Below are 16,643 nucleotides of genomic sequence, written 5' to 3' on the forward strand. Positions count from 1 at the left end.
CCCTTCCCCTCCACCGATAAGCGCCGGCCGTTGGAGCGGTTAACTCTCCGGGGAAAAAAGATGCTGTTTTCGTGGAATATTATTTTTCAGGGTGCGCACGGGGTGGTGCCAGACGTAGAGGGGGGAGCTGAAAGTCGTATGATTCTCGGAGTGTGTGCTGCCAGGGGCACAGCACCGGGGCTATTACGCTGCTGTGAAATCGCAGACCACACAACACACAATAGAAGACCATGTCCGACCTAGAGACAAGTGTTCCTGAACGGAAGTACACGCCTGTGACGCTGCTGTTGCGGGAGACGAGCGCCGACGGCGAGGAGACGAGGCGGGAGGCGGCGTCGGGAGCGTGTGTTTTCGATGGCGAGGAGAGCTACCTTGTCAGCGTTGTGCTGGCGAAGCCGGACCTGCGGCGGGTGACGGTGCGCTACACGTGTGCGGAGCTGATCAACGGCGACCAAGTGAAGTGGATCAACGTCCCCGTGGAGGGGCTCCGTGTGCGGGCGGTGGACGGGCCGGAGCTGGAGGCCTTTTTTGCGGCGAGCCGGGGCGAGCCCGAGGGCCCGCGCCGGCGGTACGCCCTTGTGTGCCGGCTGCCGGCGTTCTGCACGGTACCGGTGCGCAACGGGCTGCGGCCTTTTGCGGTGGCCGGCGGGACGCGTTCGCGGGCGCTGCCACGGGCGGTGCGGATCGAGAGCTCGCCGTTTGCGCTGACGACGGTGGAGGTGTTTGGCGGGTACACGAGCCACGGGCACGTGAACTACGCGAGCCCGGGGGGCGAGTTCTGGCTCAGCGACTGCAAGTTCATGGAGAACATGAACGGCGGGGTGGTGGTGCTTGAAGGCGGCGACGGTTTGGCCGGCGAGAGCGAGAACAGGAGCATCGGCCTCGTGTGGGGCCGCGTGCGCTGGAAGGCCGGCGAGTTGATGGTCGTGCTGGGCTGGGGCGCGCTTTTCGGCCGGCTGGGGCTTTTTGCCGGCGCTCGTCCCACGGCGGCCGCGGCCGCCCGCACCGGGGTCTCGCGGGCCGCGCAGAAGGTGGTTGCGCTGCGCGTCACGGACCGCCACGGGGTGCTTTCGTGGGGCAGCGGGGTCGTTGTCGAGCGCGGGACGGTGGTGACGAACAAGCACGTTGTGACGGGCAGCTGTGCACGCAACGAGCTGCCGGCGACCGTCGAGATCGTGTACACGCCTGCCGGCGGCACGCCGGCGACGGCGACGGCGCTGATTGCGGCCCCGCAGCTGGGCACCGACGTGCACATGTCGCTGGCCACGGACGACGCCCAGCACGACGTGTGCTTTGTGCGCACCACCGACCCCGCCTTCTGCTCCGCCGTCGACGCCATCGACGTGCTCGGCGGCGGCCCGCTCGCCGCCCTTGCCCGGCGCCGCGCGCCCCCCGCCGGCACCGTCCGCCCCGGCCTCCGCGTGGGCGACCGCACCGTCTCCGTCGGCCACGGGCTCTTTCTCGCCCCCGGCGCCCCGCTGCAGAGCGCCGGCCGCGTGTCCAAGCTTGCCGGCGCGACCGTCATCTGCAGCAGCCCCTGCTGGGCGGGCTGCAGCGGCGGCGCCGTTCTCAACGCCGCCGGCGAGCTCGTCGCACTCATGGCCCACAACGTGCGCCACGTCGCCTCGGGCGAGACGCTGGCCGGCGTCAACTGCGCCATCGGCGTGGCGGTGCTCAGCGCGTGCCACGACCGGCTGCTTGTCGCGCCGCGACAGCGTCTTCGTCGCAGCAGCGGCCCCGCCCGCGGTGTCGCCTGCCCCCGGCTGTAGGTAGCCGCCGGGCGCCGCCGCGTGCCGGGTGCGCAGATCTTATCGGGCCAATCAGCGAGGCGGGCGGTGGCGGTTGGCGTCCTCGAGGAGGATAGGGGCCGAGGACAAGACGATAGCGCAGCGGCGCCGGGGACATTACACATCACACAGCCGGAGACAATAGGGCTGCGGGCCACGCACTATGTCGAGATATACAGTAACTGCGAGAGGTTGGATCTTGGTAGGACCGACGGTGGTCGTGCACGGTGAGGCCTGGTGCACACTAGGCTTGTGGCTGCCACACTACAAGAGACTGTCTGTGTGTGTGCACGCCTGCTGCCTGCACCGAAGCACAGTGTAAGAAGGATCCGCAGCCACCGCAGCAACGCACCCCGGCAATGAACACCGCACTAGACCAGATGGGCGACGGGTCGGCCACGTCGCTTTGGAGAATGTACTCCAAGGCGAAGGCGGGCTTGCCGTACCGCTCGAGGATGGAGAACCTGACGTGGCGGTTGATGTTCATCAACCTCGAGAAGGAGAGACGGGTTGTCGGCGGCGACGTGGACGTGCGTCCGCAGCACGACCTCTACCCGGCACCGCCACAGCACACCCAGGACCCGCAGGAAGCACACCTGCAGCAGCACCACGAGAACAGCAGCAGCGGTGCCGCCGACCTGCGCCTGGACCCGGCAGACATCGACGGCCTCTACATGTGGCCCCAGTTCCCCGACCTGAAGTTCCTCGACGACGCAGGCCCGGCCCCGCCAGGCGCCGGTCCTGCTGCAGATCATTCTCCGAACCAAGGCTTCCACCCGCAGCAGCAGCAACATCAGCAACATCAGCAGCAGCAGCAGCAGCAGCACCAGATACCGTCGAAAAACCCAGAGTTCAACTACCTCGACCACATCAAGTCCCTCTCCAACGACGATTCGTACCTCTCCGATCACAAGCAGCCGCAGAGCGTCGCCACCCCCAGCACCAACATCGTCATCAACAACAATAGCACCTCAAGGCGAGCCGGATCGGTCTCCTCAGCCAAGTTCTCCAGAAAGGAGATCTCCGCCATCCACAGGCCACAGCCGTCAAAGCTCTCCCAGTCCTTTTTGCACCAGCACAGGGTCCAGTCCCCGCGGGAGACCATGGCAAAGCATTCCAGCTCGGACTACCCACCACCTCTCCAATCCTCCCAGTCCTACTCCGGCGTGCCGCCGTCGTCGGCGCCTTCGGCCTCCTCTGTCTACCCCGTCACCGCTCTCAGCGCAAACTCGAAGCTGGCGTTCGACTTCTCCAACTACGACGGCCAAGACATGGAGACCCCAGTTTCACAGGACATGCTCCTGTCATCTTCCGCACAAACAGTCTCACCCATGGGACCCCACGGCCTTGGAATCGGCAGCGTACCGACGTATCAAGACACAATGGGCTCCCTCTCCCTCTCATCCTCTTTCTCACTCCCGCCAAATACACATTTCTCGGAACTTTCAAGGTCAATGACAAACATGGCATCTGACGCCTCGGCACCCGTGTCTGCTGCCACCATCTCTGCTGCCGTCGCAGCTGCAGGTGGGACTTTCCCGAACCATCCCAAGGACAACCGACATCTTGCCAACATGAACAACATCGACTTTTTTGACAGCCCCTCTGAGTCCCCTTTGAAAAGACAAAACTCCATCCGAATGAATCCTTTTGGCTTTGGAAATCAAGAAGAGCGCTCTCTATCGATTGAACACAACAACAACCATCACCTCAACTTCGACTTGGACGGAGACCTCAACATGATCGACACCCTCGGAAATTTGGACACCTCCGACATCCTCAACATTGGTCGAGCTACCGATCATATGCCTCTGCTCACAAGAATTGACTCCTTGGATGAAAACTCAAATTTGAATTCGAACACAAAATCCAACGCAAGACCAGGCTTTTCCAAAATCTCCTCGGCCTCCACACCGTCTAGTAAGACGGCAAAAAAGGTGACAACTTCCAACGTAGCCAAAAGGAAAAGTACCTCGAGGAAGAAAAAAACCGATTCTGCTCTTTCGACACCCACGTCTCAAACAATGCCTTTTGCTTCCACTCCTCCTCAAAAAGCAAGCCTATCCTCTAACAACAACACCCCCGCTTCCACAACCTCGGCGGCAGCGTCAACTCCAAATGGCTTAGAGGGAGAAATTTCGTGCACAAATTGCCATACTAAGACTACTCCTCTTTGGAGAAGAAACCCAGAGGGTCAGCCGCTGTGTAATGCGTGCGGGTTGTTCTTGAAACTACACGGTGTGGTCCGCCCGCTGAGTTTGAAAACTGACGTGATAAAGAAACGACAGAGAGGCTCTGGTGTGACCAAGAAACGCAGAGGAACAGGAACCGGCAGCGGCAGCGGTGTTGGGAAAAGTGACGGTGATGATTTGAACCCTACCCCGATAGTAAGAGGGAAGGGGAACTCTAAGGATACACCGAATGAGGACGATGCCGAAGAAAACGATAACGATAATGAGGACAGAGATAAAGAGAATGACAACGACAATGACAACGACAATGACAACGATGACAACGACAATGAGAATGACAAAGACAACGATTTTGACAACGATGTCGATGAAAAGTCTGACACAGAATCAATAAAGAAGAAAGGCGGCATAGATTTAAATGCGATCCCTACCTCAAGCTCTGCAGCTAAAGCAAAGAAGAAAAGAGGGAAAAATACCAATGGGGGAATCGCAAGCGACGCCTCAGCAGAACCCGTGCTGGATGCCAACACCAAACCTAATGCCGAATCTTTCCTAAACGATACTTTCGACGTCGACATGCTGCTAGGCGACCACCACGTGCTGGGTCAAGATGCTGCCACATCTGCTCCCAGCGTGGCTTCCCATGCTGCTACCAACCACACTGCAGGTCCGGGCCTGACCGACGGCAACACTGAAGTGAACCTAGACTTTACTCTGTCCAGCAACTTCAATACTACTGGTAGTGATGGAGTGCACAACAACTGGGATTGGTTGAATATGGAACTGTGATAGCTTTTTCCCCAGAGTAACGTGGCATCCGGAGCAAACAGGCTTTGCTTCAACCATCTTCTCCTCTCCTACCTGCTCTGCGGGAATTTCGTGTATATCTTCGTAGAGAACTATGTTCCAAACTACATATGCTAATGACTAGCTTCCTTATAAAGCGACTGATCCTCTCATTGTGATGATCATTGTGATGATCATGATCATTTCATCGTGTATTTTCTTATCCGCGGCATCGGCCAGTTTGTTTCTGCAGTGATATTGAAAATTTTGTCCTCTACGGGAAGAACACAGTAGAAGATACGACATAGAAGAGTTTCCTGAACAGAACAACCGCCATATCAGACACACAAGATGCCTTTTGACGATAAAAAAGGTATGCAGATTGCATACGAAGAAGCCCTCGAAGGTTACAAGCAGGGAGGAATTCCAATCGGCGCATGCCTGATCCACGAAGACGGCCGGGTCGTTGGACGTGGACACAATATGCGTGTCCAGAAGGACTCGATGACTTTGCATGCAGAAATCTCCTGCTTTGAAAACTCGGGAAGACTTCCTGCCAGCCTCACCAAAAAGTGCACCCTCTACTCGACCTTGAGTCCATGCACAATGTGCACCGGCTCTGCTTTACTTTTCAAGATTCCTAGGGTTGTTATAGGGGAAAACGAGACGTACATGGGTGGTGAAGACTGGCTTGCCAAGCATGACGTTGAGCTAATCAATGTCAAGGATAACAGATGCAAAGATTTGATGGATAAGTTCATCAAAGAACACCCTGAGATCTGGAATGAAGATATTGGTGAGTAACGGTTGAGGACGTAAAAACTGCGTATTAGATAACTTTAAGTAAACCATATGTACAGTTCTACCCGAGAGCTACCTCAATACCGACGCTTTCCTCTAATAACCGGGTCAACTAATTCAATCATTCACCTTCAATTTAGCTTAACACGGTCTGTCATTGCGGCACTGTCCGCTGACCACTACAATATTGAAAGTCAAGCATCACGTTATGCTGGGATTACTCAGGGAAGTGACTTAGAGTCTGCTACTTCCCTTTTGCAAAGAGTATTTGGCCTGACACCAGTATCACCGATATACAGAACGCATGGCGGACGTGAAAGAGGTGATAGGTTGGAGCGACGCAACTTTTTCCTGCGTCGCAGATTTGTCCCATCATCTTCTTAATGATTCATGCTTTTGTTGGACTCTTTCTGGACAAGTTCTCCCAAAGGGCACAAAAGAGCAAGCACAATACTCCACGAAATAATGCCTCCGAGGAAAAGAGCATATCCAGGCACCGGGAAACCGGGGAAGGCCACAAAGTCGAAGGAAAATGCAAAACGTCAGCACACCGAAGCTTCTCACACACTTTACTTATCAAACCTAAACACCAAGATCAAGCCACATCGGATGAAGGAGAATTTGTATGTACTGTTTACGTCTTTTGCAGACGTTCTTGAGATAAACTATCCCCGCAAAAATTTCCGTGGGCAAGGCTGGATAGTGGTGACGTCGCCCGATGATGCCAATGAATGTTTGGCCAAGTTAGAGGGTTTTGACTTCTTTGACCAACCTCTTCACGTTAGATACGCCAGGAAGGACTCTAATATAATTCACAGTCTGAAGAAACTTGAAGACGCAACTCTGCAAACATAGATGATCATATTTGTTGTGTATATCTTTTCTAATAATAATGTACAAAAATGTTTACATTCGATAACTGGTACAGAAGATTCTATCTACGACCCCTACTCAAACGCCAGCGTTCGTTCTGATCAAATCGGTCGTACAACGGCTGGATGCGTTCTCTCTTTTTGTGAATACTCAATTCTCCCTCGTTGGCTTTCCTGAATACCTTAGATGCGTATTGCACTAGCCAAGCAGGATCTATCTTGGTGGCACAGTGCATATACTCTTTGTTGGTCAATACTAATGTGTGGTAAATGACGTAGTCAACCCCTGGGATCTTAAACAAAGATGAGCTCGGGTGTATGTAAACGGCCAAATTGTCTGCTAGAGTTCGGAAAACTCCATCCTCATCGGTGTGTCCATGATTTGATGATCTTTTAGCACAGTTCTTGAAAAACCCTGAAACAAAGGCTTTCTGAACTTGCTCCAATTTATTTTTACAACTGACCAAAGAAAGCTGAATTCCACTCTCTTTCTTATCAACCACTTCCATCAACCTAATTAGTTGGTTTTTCACATCCCGTGCTTTTTTCATAGATTTTTCATGAATGAAGTTATCTGTGCACCAATCCTTGGAAAACCCACTTGCTTCCCATTTACGGTACACGTTCAACAATGTTAGATGGTCACCGCTGTAGTTATCAAATCTTCGCTTCATTTTATCGGCTAACTCTCTCTTTTCTCTTGGCCTGTAAAAGACATCAGGAACAGTCAACATGGAAATCACTTCGATCACTTCATAGCTACACCCAAATTCAAATGACTTGATCAAAGTTTTTGAAAGCATCGGCTCAACAGCGAAATATGCCATATATCGACCAGTCTCAGTCAGTTTCCCATCCTCATCTAATGCTTCTAAAATATACAACTCTTCTAAAGCCTTAAGCATCGATTCCTCTTTAGGTCTATCCATAAATCCGAATTCCATAACATTTTCAATCCCCATAGCTTTCAACATCAAAATTGTATGTGACAAATTCTTTCTCAAAATTTCAGGAGTTGTGTTTGCAGGCATTTCCTTCAAATAAGCATTTTTCGTGTAAAGTCTGTAGCATATACCAGGGCCAGTTCTACCAGCTCTACCAGATCTCTGATCTGCCTGGGCTCTTGAAATTGGCTGAACCACAAGAGTGTCCATACTACGTTTTGGATCATAAGCATTCACTTTCACAAACCCCGGATCGACAACGTAGAGAATACCATCGATCGTGATGGAGGTTTCAGCAATATTCGTTGCAATGACAACTTTTCTTTTACCTTTGGGCGTAGGTTCAAAAATCCTACTTTGGATCTCGGAAGGCATCGCCGAGTAAATGGGTAGAACAACAAGTTCCGACATTGACGGGTCCGATTTATACAGCACACTCATTTTTTGGACAATTGCTTCACAACATGTCTCAATTTCTTCACGACCAGTAAGAAAAACTAAAATATCACCTTGAGCGTTATTTGTATGAATATCAATTATTGTATCAATTGTGGCTTCAATGTAATCTAATTCTGGAGTCTTGGTATAGTAAATTTTGACAGGAAAAGTACGACCTTTGATATGGAAGACAGGACAATCGTTGAAGTATTGAGAGAATTTTATAGAATCCAACGTGGCCGACGTTACAATTAGTTTCAAGGTACCTTTTCTTTTCTTGACAACATCCCTGAGTAAGGCAAATAAGATATCTGTAGCGACCGTTCTTTCATGCGCTTCATCTAACATGATGACAGAATACTTTGACATTAAAGGGTCAACCAAGGCTTCTCTTTCCAACATACCGTCAGTCATGTATTTTATCTTGGTACTTGGCCCGGTATAATCCTCGAATCTAATTGTATAACCAACTTCTTCTCCTACTTTACAGTTCACTTCTTCAGCAACTCTTTTGGCAACACTTATAGCTGCAACTCTTCTGGGCTGAGTACAGGCAATGATCCCATCATTGATATAACCATCCTCAGCTAGGTATTGAGTAATCTGTGTGGTTTTACCAGAACCTGTTTCACCGACAATAACAATAAAATCGTTATCTCTCACAGCCTTCAAAAGCTCATCCCTTGACTGAAATACAGGTAAAGATTCCCTTTGTTCTTGCATACTTAGCTTTGACTTGATACCGTAAGACTCAGTTCTAGCCTGCTTTTTCCATTCTGTGACAGCATTGATTTCCATTTGCTCAAGTTCTTCTTCCTTCAGCTGTTTTTCGATCTTTTGATGCATCAACGGATCATCTACGTACTTACTTTTATGCATTTCACGTCGCCTCTTTTCCTCATTTAATCTTTTCTCAAGTTTCTTGGCTTTAGCGTCTTTCATTAACTGACTTCCGGTGTTGGCAATATTGTTGAGAGAGGCAGTTTTAGGATTTAGTGGTCTGGGGTTGCCGTTATTGTTACCGTTGGCACTATTTTGATTGTTGTTTCTCATTTGATTGTTACCATTGTTTGGCATCCCCCCTCTCTGAGTGCCTCTTCTATTCCGATTATTAGCAGTTGATTTGGTAAGCTTATCTTTGTAGGATTCCAAAAAAGTTGGAACATGGGTATTAAGTTGGACTTCGATCTCTTCTTCGTTACCTTCTAAATTGGCGTCATCTTCTTCATCAACTTCAGCATAGGGATCATCGACATCTTCCCTGATAATACGCTGTTTTTTAGCACCGTATGCAGAATTTATCTGGGTTCGTTCCCAGACATCCATATCGTTCCGTCTTTTGAAACCTGTCTGGGATCCAGCTTGAAAATTGTTACCGAGTGAGTTAGCTCCTGTTCCTCTGGAAATATCGCTAATGCCGTCTTTCAGTACACCAGTTTTTTGGTCCACCCTTTTCATACTCAAACTCATTTTCCCATCATCTGAAAGTCTAGTTACTTGCACGAATACATCATCTCCACGTTGCAAGTTGATGCCATCATCAACTTCCGAGGAGTGACACAACCCATCTTTTGACTGTCCTGGAACAGATATGAAAACCCCAAAAGGCTTCACAGCTTTCACAAAACCTTTCACAATTTGGCCTTCTTTGACACTTAGATTGAACATACCTTAACATCTGCCAAATTTTTCGTAATGTCTCCTTGTGGTACAAATGCATTAACCTATGAAATAATAAACTTCAATTTTTTTTTGATCTTATGGCGACATGAAATGGCGCTGCCCATAAACTTTCCATTTCAGGCAAAAGCTTATTTGAGTTTTTTACATGAAAGTTACAATGTTTTCATGTTACAATTATTACAAAATAAGCCTAAATTTTTTCTCTAATCGAGAGTGTGTATAAAGATCTAAATCCTATCATGATGGCACAAGAAGCGAGACAAAGCACCCCGCAAAAAATGGCCAATCTGGGAAACCCTTCAGTGGTATCCACATGCCCACGTGGAATAAAAGAACCTGCTATGATTGGACCACATAATGAGCTGATTCCACCGACGATATAAAAAAAAGTCAGGTACGAGTAGTAGTGACCTGTATTTTGAAACAGTTGTCCCAAGACCGCAGGAAATACCGCGACTGGAACACCAGTTGCAGATGCCCACAAAACTATGAAGCTAGCAGTCAAAGCAGTATTATTGGCCGGAATCCATAAGGCCAATGGGAAGATGCCAGAGAAAAGCAAAGAAGGGATGAGCAGGTTGATTCTGCCAAATTTGTCTGCGAGGAATCCTGGAATGATTCTGAACACAAGTGCCGCTGCATTCACAATGGCCACACTGTAAAGTTGAAGGCTTCGGGGTGCGCCTACTCTAAGACAGAAAAGATCAATGAAGAATAAACCCGGAAACAAAGAAAGCATGAAAGAAAACCATGCAACATTCAGGATCTGGAATTTCCAGTCTTTCAACACGCCGAAATCTATTCTCAAGAAGTTTTCTTCGGGTTTCCTTTTCGTTGGGGGCAACCTAGGCTTTATGTAACAGGCGCTGAATATCGTCATTGGAATATAAATGAATCCAATCACCCTGTTCGCCCATGGAAATCCAATCCTTTCTATCATGTTTCGTACCCCTATTGGCCAGTATACTCCTGCCAAACTGGACCCTGCTGTGATTATACCTACCGCAAGCGCTTTTCGCTTGTCAAAGTACTGCATGGTGGTGCCCGTTGAATGTATGTACATGAGTCCAGATCCCATTCCAAACATCAATCCCTGAATTATGAAAATCTGCCAAATAGAATTTGAAATTGACAAAAACATGAATGAAAGACAAGAAAGAAGCCCCCCGACTGCGACAACAATCTGTGGTCCCAAGTAGCCCATAATGACGGTAGAAGGCAACGCAAAAAAATATGTTAGACATGCCTGGAGTGCCCCGATAATGGAGAGTACATTTGATGAAGTGTTGAGAAATTTCTCTTCGTAGTAAGTTTGGTAGATTCCGTAAGAGTTGCACATCCCAAAGGACATTGCCATGATAGTGGACGCTGCCCCGACCACCATCCATGCCGTGAACCCTCCTTCTGGAGGTGTCATTGACTCTTTATTACCAGATGACTCTGTTTTCAGGTTTCGGGAACCCCTGTTTTCGATGTCGGCTGGCCGACTTGTATTGGAGGATTGACTGATTGATAAGAAATGACCGCTTTCTGCTCCTGCTGAGGCTTTCTCACCACTTTGAAATGGCTTCATCTCCAGACCACAATTGAACCTTTTGCTTTACCATTTGCCTCTGGTGACCTGAAGTCCGTGCATCGGTGTTCATTCTACCAAAAGTGCCTGTTGTGAATCTCAGATCTACCCCCCCGACAAAGAACAACAATGTCTCGCACGGCTGGTCCCAGTTGCATTTTTTCCTTTTTCGGTCTTATCAGTTCTATTCGGGGAACATTATAAATACGGGTATATGTATGTATATAGTAAAGGTGGGGATTCTAGAAACCTCGAAACCTAGGAGGACGAAGACACGGCATTTGTGAGCTTCTCAGGAACGTCAAACATAGGAAGAATGAGCTCCAGCAACTTAAACTTGCCGTTGGCGTAGTTTTCGGAACCAAGGGACTTGTCGAGTTCAGCAGGGTTTTGAACTTTGAATGTTTCTGACTTTTCTTGCTTCAGGTCCCCAAAACACTTAAGCATGTCGCCCCATTGCCAGTCGGCGTTGATATCATTGTAAGAGCTGTAAGGTCCAGTTATTGCTCTTTCAATGGTATAGCCCGAATTGTTCAATATGAGCATCGTCGCATCAATGTTGTATCTGAGCATCGAAGACAATTCTTGCAAGCTCATTTGCGCAGAGCCATCCCCTTCAATAGTTATAACTCTACCGGGGAGGTTGAAATCGCTCAAGGCAAGGGAGGCGCCCAGAGTAGCAGGCAACGCGTAACCTATAGACGCCCAATAACCTTGAAGGATCACTTTAGCATTGCGAAATTTGATGTCGGGGACAGCGAACAAGAAAGAGCATGTCTCAACAATCAAAACATCATTCGGTCTGATATTCTTATTCAGTGACTTGACCAGGTCAACTTCCGTAAGTGAGTATTCTCTTGGTGCTTCATCCAATTCATACAGCTTTTTTGGTCTCTCGTACTTGACTGCTGGGGAGATCTTTTGTCCATCCAACTTTTCAACCAACAAAGGAAGGATCTGCATCATATTGACAGTCTCATCAAACTCTTTGCCGATTTGCATGTACTGTGGATTGAACTCAACCAGTTTGTCTTGGTCAAGGTTGAAGGTAAAATGCCCACAGTTCATTTCATTGTCAAATTTCCCCAAATGTAGAACTAAATCGGAACTTTCAATGATTTTAGCAACAGGACTTTCATATTTACCGAAATAGGTACCAACAAATCTTGGGTCCTCCTCATCAACAAGACCCTTGGAGAACATTGTAGAGTACAAATTCACCTTGCCATCGAGTTTCTTCAACATGGCATGCATTTCGTCCTCCATTCTGAATTTTCTAATAAACTCATCTGCAATGATAGACATGTTCTTGGACTTGTACATCATGGCTAGAATTTTCTCAACATAAACATTGGCTTTATCAGCATGTGTGTTGAATTCATATTCCAACTTGATCGGAATCGACAATCTCGCAACATCAACCTTCATCTCTGCCATGTCGCAAGGCAGGAAAATATATCCCGGTCTGCTGTTTCTCCAAACACTCAAAATTACTCTATCTACCATCTCGCATGCTTCTTCAGGATCATCCTCTAAGGATGCAGAATCGACGCTGAAATTTTCTGCAACCTTTTCATACACATAATGGTCACTTTTTTTCCAAGTGTGTCTATGACCCGCAAGATGGTGGAGATTCAAGGTCCTTGGATCCCTCTTGAATTTCAATGCACTCGTACCAACGAGATGCAACATTGGCGCAAACTCAGTGTATGCGCCGGCCACACCGTTAAGCGCACTAAGTTCGCCCACACCGTATGTGGTTAGCAACACACCCATTTTTCCTGAGGTTTTACCGTACGCATCCGCTGCGTATGCAGCATTCAGTTCATTGCAACAGCCAATCCAGTTCAACTCCTTAACATCGTATATATGTTCTAGAAACCTCAAGTTGAAATCCCCAGGAACCCCGAAAACCGATTTAATGCCAAGTTGTAGAATACGGTGAAAGATGTATTCCGAGATGGTGATCTCACTTTTGTTTAAAGAGCCGGCTTTCATCTTTTTGATAGCCTGCTGTTCAGTGACAGACTTGATATTATTTGATACTAATTCTTTTTTCACAGCAGTTTCCATCATTGTTATAGGGCAATAGTACTTAATAAAAATGGTTCAAAAAAAAAAGAATCAGACGTGGTTTTGCAAGACATCCCGGATGTTGGAAAAGATTTTTCAAGTGGAACATTCTTTCCTTTAAATACATAACTAACTTTTCATTCCTTCTAGATAGGTCAATTTTAGTTGCAAATCATCATCACCACCAATCCGCTAACCGAGAAGTTTGCCGCGCATATCCGAAGATAACCGAGATTTTCCTCCTGCAGGTTCCGGTCCCCATCACCGCTCCTAAGCGAGTGGTCAGTCTCTAACCGAGGCCTCTAACTGGGATGCCGTTCTTCTTTGAGCAGAAATAACTGGCTTAGGGGTTGGCGAATATACCCGGTGGTCAGACTCGGAAGCCACAATATGTTTATTGTTGATACCTGTGGTTTGCGGCGAGTTGTGGTTCTCCATGACAACTCTGTCTTGTTTACCACAGGTGTCGGCACTAAAACTCCGAGTAAGACTTCCCACCACACTTCCACTTTCTACGCTTCCAGATGGTGAGACCATCTTATTGGTGCCGTTCAGGAAGAGGCTGTTATCGCTCACAACGCTACTGGTCTGTCCGATCCCGTCATTAGCCGAGTTGTCCTGGAAGACGGCACTGCTGAAATTCGAGTCCGATTGCAGCTGTACATCTTTGCCAAACTCCCTATCCGAGTTCTCGGTCGCTATGTCGTCGTAGTCGTTATTGTCTTCCTCCAGATCAGCTTCATCTTCCGCGTCAAGGGCGTCGTCATCTTCTTCGGTGACAGGTAGAACTGGGAATTTGATCGAGCCTTTCCTCATATATGATCTGCTTGGTCTCAAAGAGGGACTATTCAGCTTTGCACCGGTAATGGCATTTCGCTGAGGAGATACATTCGACTTTGCACTTCTGCTGTAACTGTGCTCATTGTCTTCGTCATCTTCTTGTTCACTAGACTCCTCTTCAATAATCTGGTTTCTATCTTGTTTTATAGCCGGCATCTTTTTCATCACGTTGACACTGTTCAGATTCCATTTGGCATTCATCTTGGAGTTTAACGGCGACCGGCCCCTTCTCATAACGGCAATACTCTTGTTTTTCCCTTTTTTCCTGCTGCTGACTGATCTTGACAGCGAGTCAACCGAGTTGGTTCTAGACAAACCGGTAAACGAGGAATTAGGGGATTCCGCTTGAGATGATATATTAACGGACCATTCACTAACTCCCCTTGAGAACTTCGGACGCCCCGAAGCCTGTGGAGAATAAATAAACTGGGATTGGTCATTGCTGGTGCTGTGTTGATTAGAATTAGGGTTCAGCGTATTTACTCCTCCCAAGACATTTGTATCTGTTGAGTAACCTGTGATGTATCCAGATCCGTTGGACGTCTCCGAAACAGACGTATGCGTGGAGTACGCGGAGAGCACAGAAACTGGTCTGGTTGGTTGTGTTCTTCTCAATTTTGACTTATCTGGGGTCACCAGCAAGTTTTCCTCAGTCGTACTAGGGTATATCAACCTCGGGGCAGGATCTGCATCATTGCTGAAGGAAATCACCCTATCTTTTGGAGCTTGGTCGGCCTCTTTGGCTGATTTTTTGGCGCTTGTCGAAACAGTATTAATCGTGCTGTTTGTCAGAATTCTATGCAATAACGAATCGCTATCCGAAATCTTCTTCTCATTCGATTTTTCTTCAATTGAATGGTTATTTTTGAAAATGTTGAATATTGAAAAATGATGTCCTCCCTTTTTTCTTCTACCGTAAGTGGAAAACTTTTGCGTGGATTTCGAAACTATGCTTGCTTGATCGTTATCATTCGATACAAGAGGATTGATGATTTTCTCTGCCTTCTCTGATTTCTCATGAATTGAGTTCAAAGTCTTTGGAGCATCTCCCTTTTCAGTGCCCATAACTAAGTCACGTACCTTCTTTAATGAGCCACTTCTCATCATGGAACCGTCAGTAGATGCTGCACCACCTGTAGTTGCCGATCCGTTTCTGGACATAATGTTGGAGCTTCTAGCCGTGGCAGCACCAACACTATCCAAGTTTGTATTATAATTTTCCACTGACTGGGTAGGGGATGCACTGAAGGCTTGCCGTGCACTTCCTATAAAGGAACGAGAAGATGTCAACTTTAACATGCTTCTACTTTTTTTCTTTGTCCTTTTCATTTTTTTCTCTTTCTTCTCCTTTTCATCCTTGAGCAAGGCCCATAATCCGTAGACTGAATCCAACGTTTCCTTACGTATAGACCTTTCCAAGATCTCCCGGTCCACTCCTGCATTTACTAAGCGCTTGAACAATGCCTTCTCGGAGGCAGTAAGATCCGACCAACTATCCTTTATACCAGTCCCATCAAAATGTAGCTTGTTAGCGATATTGAGTTGCTTCTCACCGTTATATGGAGCAAATAGTGGGAGTTTCAAGACGTCTCCTAATGACGGTATTCTGTTTTCTGGGTCTTTGGACAAAATATTATTTAGCAACATTTTGATCTGTTCCAACCTTTCGGGGGAGTCGTCGTTCAACAAATCAAGACTTTCAAGGTATCTAGGCTTATTATGGATAATTGCGTATTCCAAAGACTTAGCATCAAGTGAATCGTCGAACGGCATTTCTCCCGTGAGCATGGTGTAGAACATAACGCCTAAAGCCCAAATATCGATTTTGATTCCAGAATATGGCTTACGCTGAACTATTTCAGGTGCCATGTAAGCACCAGTTCCACAGTATTCGGAGAGTAGCGATTTGGAGCCGTGCTGTGCAAAGGGCAATTCTCTTGTGAACCCAAAATCAGATAACTTGACGTTCATGTGCTTATCGAGCAAGACGTTCTCTAGCTTTAGATCTCGGTGGCAACATCCGCTCTTGTGTAGATAGTAGACGGCGCCCACCAATTGCGTGAAAAGCCTCAAAGACTCATCAACAGATAGGTGCCCGTTCTTAGTGACGTACTCGAATAGGTCGCCAGAAGGGTAGTACTCAAGGATCATATAGACCGAATTTTCTGTGAAAATAATTTCGTATAACTTTGTAATATGTGGGTGTTGTCTAAATTCCCTTAGGTAGTAGAATTCTCTCATCAAGTTGTCGTTGTTAGCATTTGCTGCTGTACTATCAGAAGCAGTCAGCGAGAGGGTCCGATTCCCCTTCTTGAGACAGACCTTACATCTAATCATCTTGTGGTACCCGAGATAGACCTGTCCGAATGCGCCGGATCCAATCTCTGACAAAATTTTGTAGTTTCCCACGGTCGACAACTCTAAAGCGGAGAACCGTTTGATTAGCTCCGTATAATCCTGAGCACGCTGTTTGAAAAGAAAATAAACGACGATGGTTAGTATCTCTTTGATCTAAATCTGCTTTCCGCATGTTCTCCTGGTGCTTACCTTTGTATAAGCCGCTCGCTCATCGATGATGTTTCGATTGTTCATCTTGGTTTCCTGCGGTTATCTAGGGTAAGAGTTATTCTTCGTATTTTTTGCTTTACCTCCTT

The 16,643-nt window shown here is 47.7% G+C and overlaps 7 protein-coding genes across 7 annotated transcripts; 4 read left to right on the forward strand and 3 right to left on the reverse strand.

Moving 5' to 3' along the window:
- On the forward strand, positions 1–2,029 carry PICMEDRAFT_178955 (hypothetical protein). The gene has a single exon (XM_019161798.1). It carries the CDS (start codon positions 231–233, stop codon positions 1,767–1,769), a length of 1,539 nt encoding a protein of 512 aa, XP_019016219.1. The 5' UTR covers positions 1–230; the 3' UTR covers positions 1,770–2,029.
- A 1,899-nt stretch (positions 2,030–3,928) lies between these two features.
- On the forward strand, positions 3,929–4,129 carry PICMEDRAFT_21166 (hypothetical protein; the record flags this gene model as incomplete). The annotated part of the gene is made up of 1 exon (XM_019162189.1): positions 3,929–4,129. A coding segment is annotated over one exon (201 nt), but the record flags the coding sequence as incomplete, so codon positions are not given.
- Positions 4,130–5,116: 987 nt separating this feature from the next.
- On the forward strand, positions 5,117–5,569 carry PICMEDRAFT_73890 (hypothetical protein; the record flags this gene model as incomplete). The annotated part of the gene is made up of 1 exon (XM_019164616.1): positions 5,117–5,569. The coding sequence occupies one exon, from the start codon at positions 5,117–5,119 to the stop codon at positions 5,567–5,569; it is 453 nt and encodes a 150-aa protein (XP_019016221.1).
- A 462-nt stretch (positions 5,570–6,031) lies between these two features.
- On the forward strand, positions 6,032–6,421 carry PICMEDRAFT_36426 (hypothetical protein; the record flags this gene model as incomplete). The annotated part of the gene is made up of 1 exon (XM_019163004.1): positions 6,032–6,421. One exon carries the CDS (start codon positions 6,032–6,034, stop codon positions 6,419–6,421), a length of 390 nt encoding a protein of 129 aa, XP_019016222.1.
- Positions 6,422–9,693: 3,272 nt separating this feature from the next.
- Positions 9,694–10,920, reverse strand: PICMEDRAFT_35542 (hypothetical protein; the record flags this gene model as incomplete). The annotated part of the gene is made up of 1 exon (XM_019162951.1): positions 9,694–10,920. One exon carries the CDS (start codon positions 10,918–10,920, stop codon positions 9,694–9,696), a length of 1,227 nt encoding a protein of 408 aa, XP_019016223.1.
- A 414-nt stretch (positions 10,921–11,334) lies between these two features.
- PICMEDRAFT_36220 (hypothetical protein) lies at positions 11,335–13,074 on the reverse strand (the record flags this gene model as incomplete). Its single annotated transcript, XM_019162993.1, has 1 exon — positions 11,335–13,074. The coding sequence occupies one exon, from the start codon at positions 13,072–13,074 to the stop codon at positions 11,335–11,337; it is 1,740 nt and encodes a 579-aa protein (XP_019016224.1).
- A 2,673-nt stretch (positions 13,075–15,747) lies between these two features.
- On the reverse strand, positions 15,748–16,458 carry PICMEDRAFT_28005 (hypothetical protein; the record flags this gene model as incomplete). The annotated part of the gene is made up of 1 exon (XM_019162527.1): positions 15,748–16,458. A coding segment is annotated over one exon (711 nt), but the record flags the coding sequence as incomplete, so codon positions are not given.
- Between the last annotated feature and the right edge of the window lie 185 nt (positions 16,459–16,643).

This window comes from Pichia membranifaciens (assembly GCF_001661235.1).
Source record: "Pichia membranifaciens NRRL Y-2026 unplaced genomic scaffold PICMEscaffold_5, whole genome shotgun sequence".
NCBI lineage: Eukaryota > Fungi > Ascomycota > Pichiomycetes > Pichiales > Pichiaceae > Pichia > Pichia membranifaciens.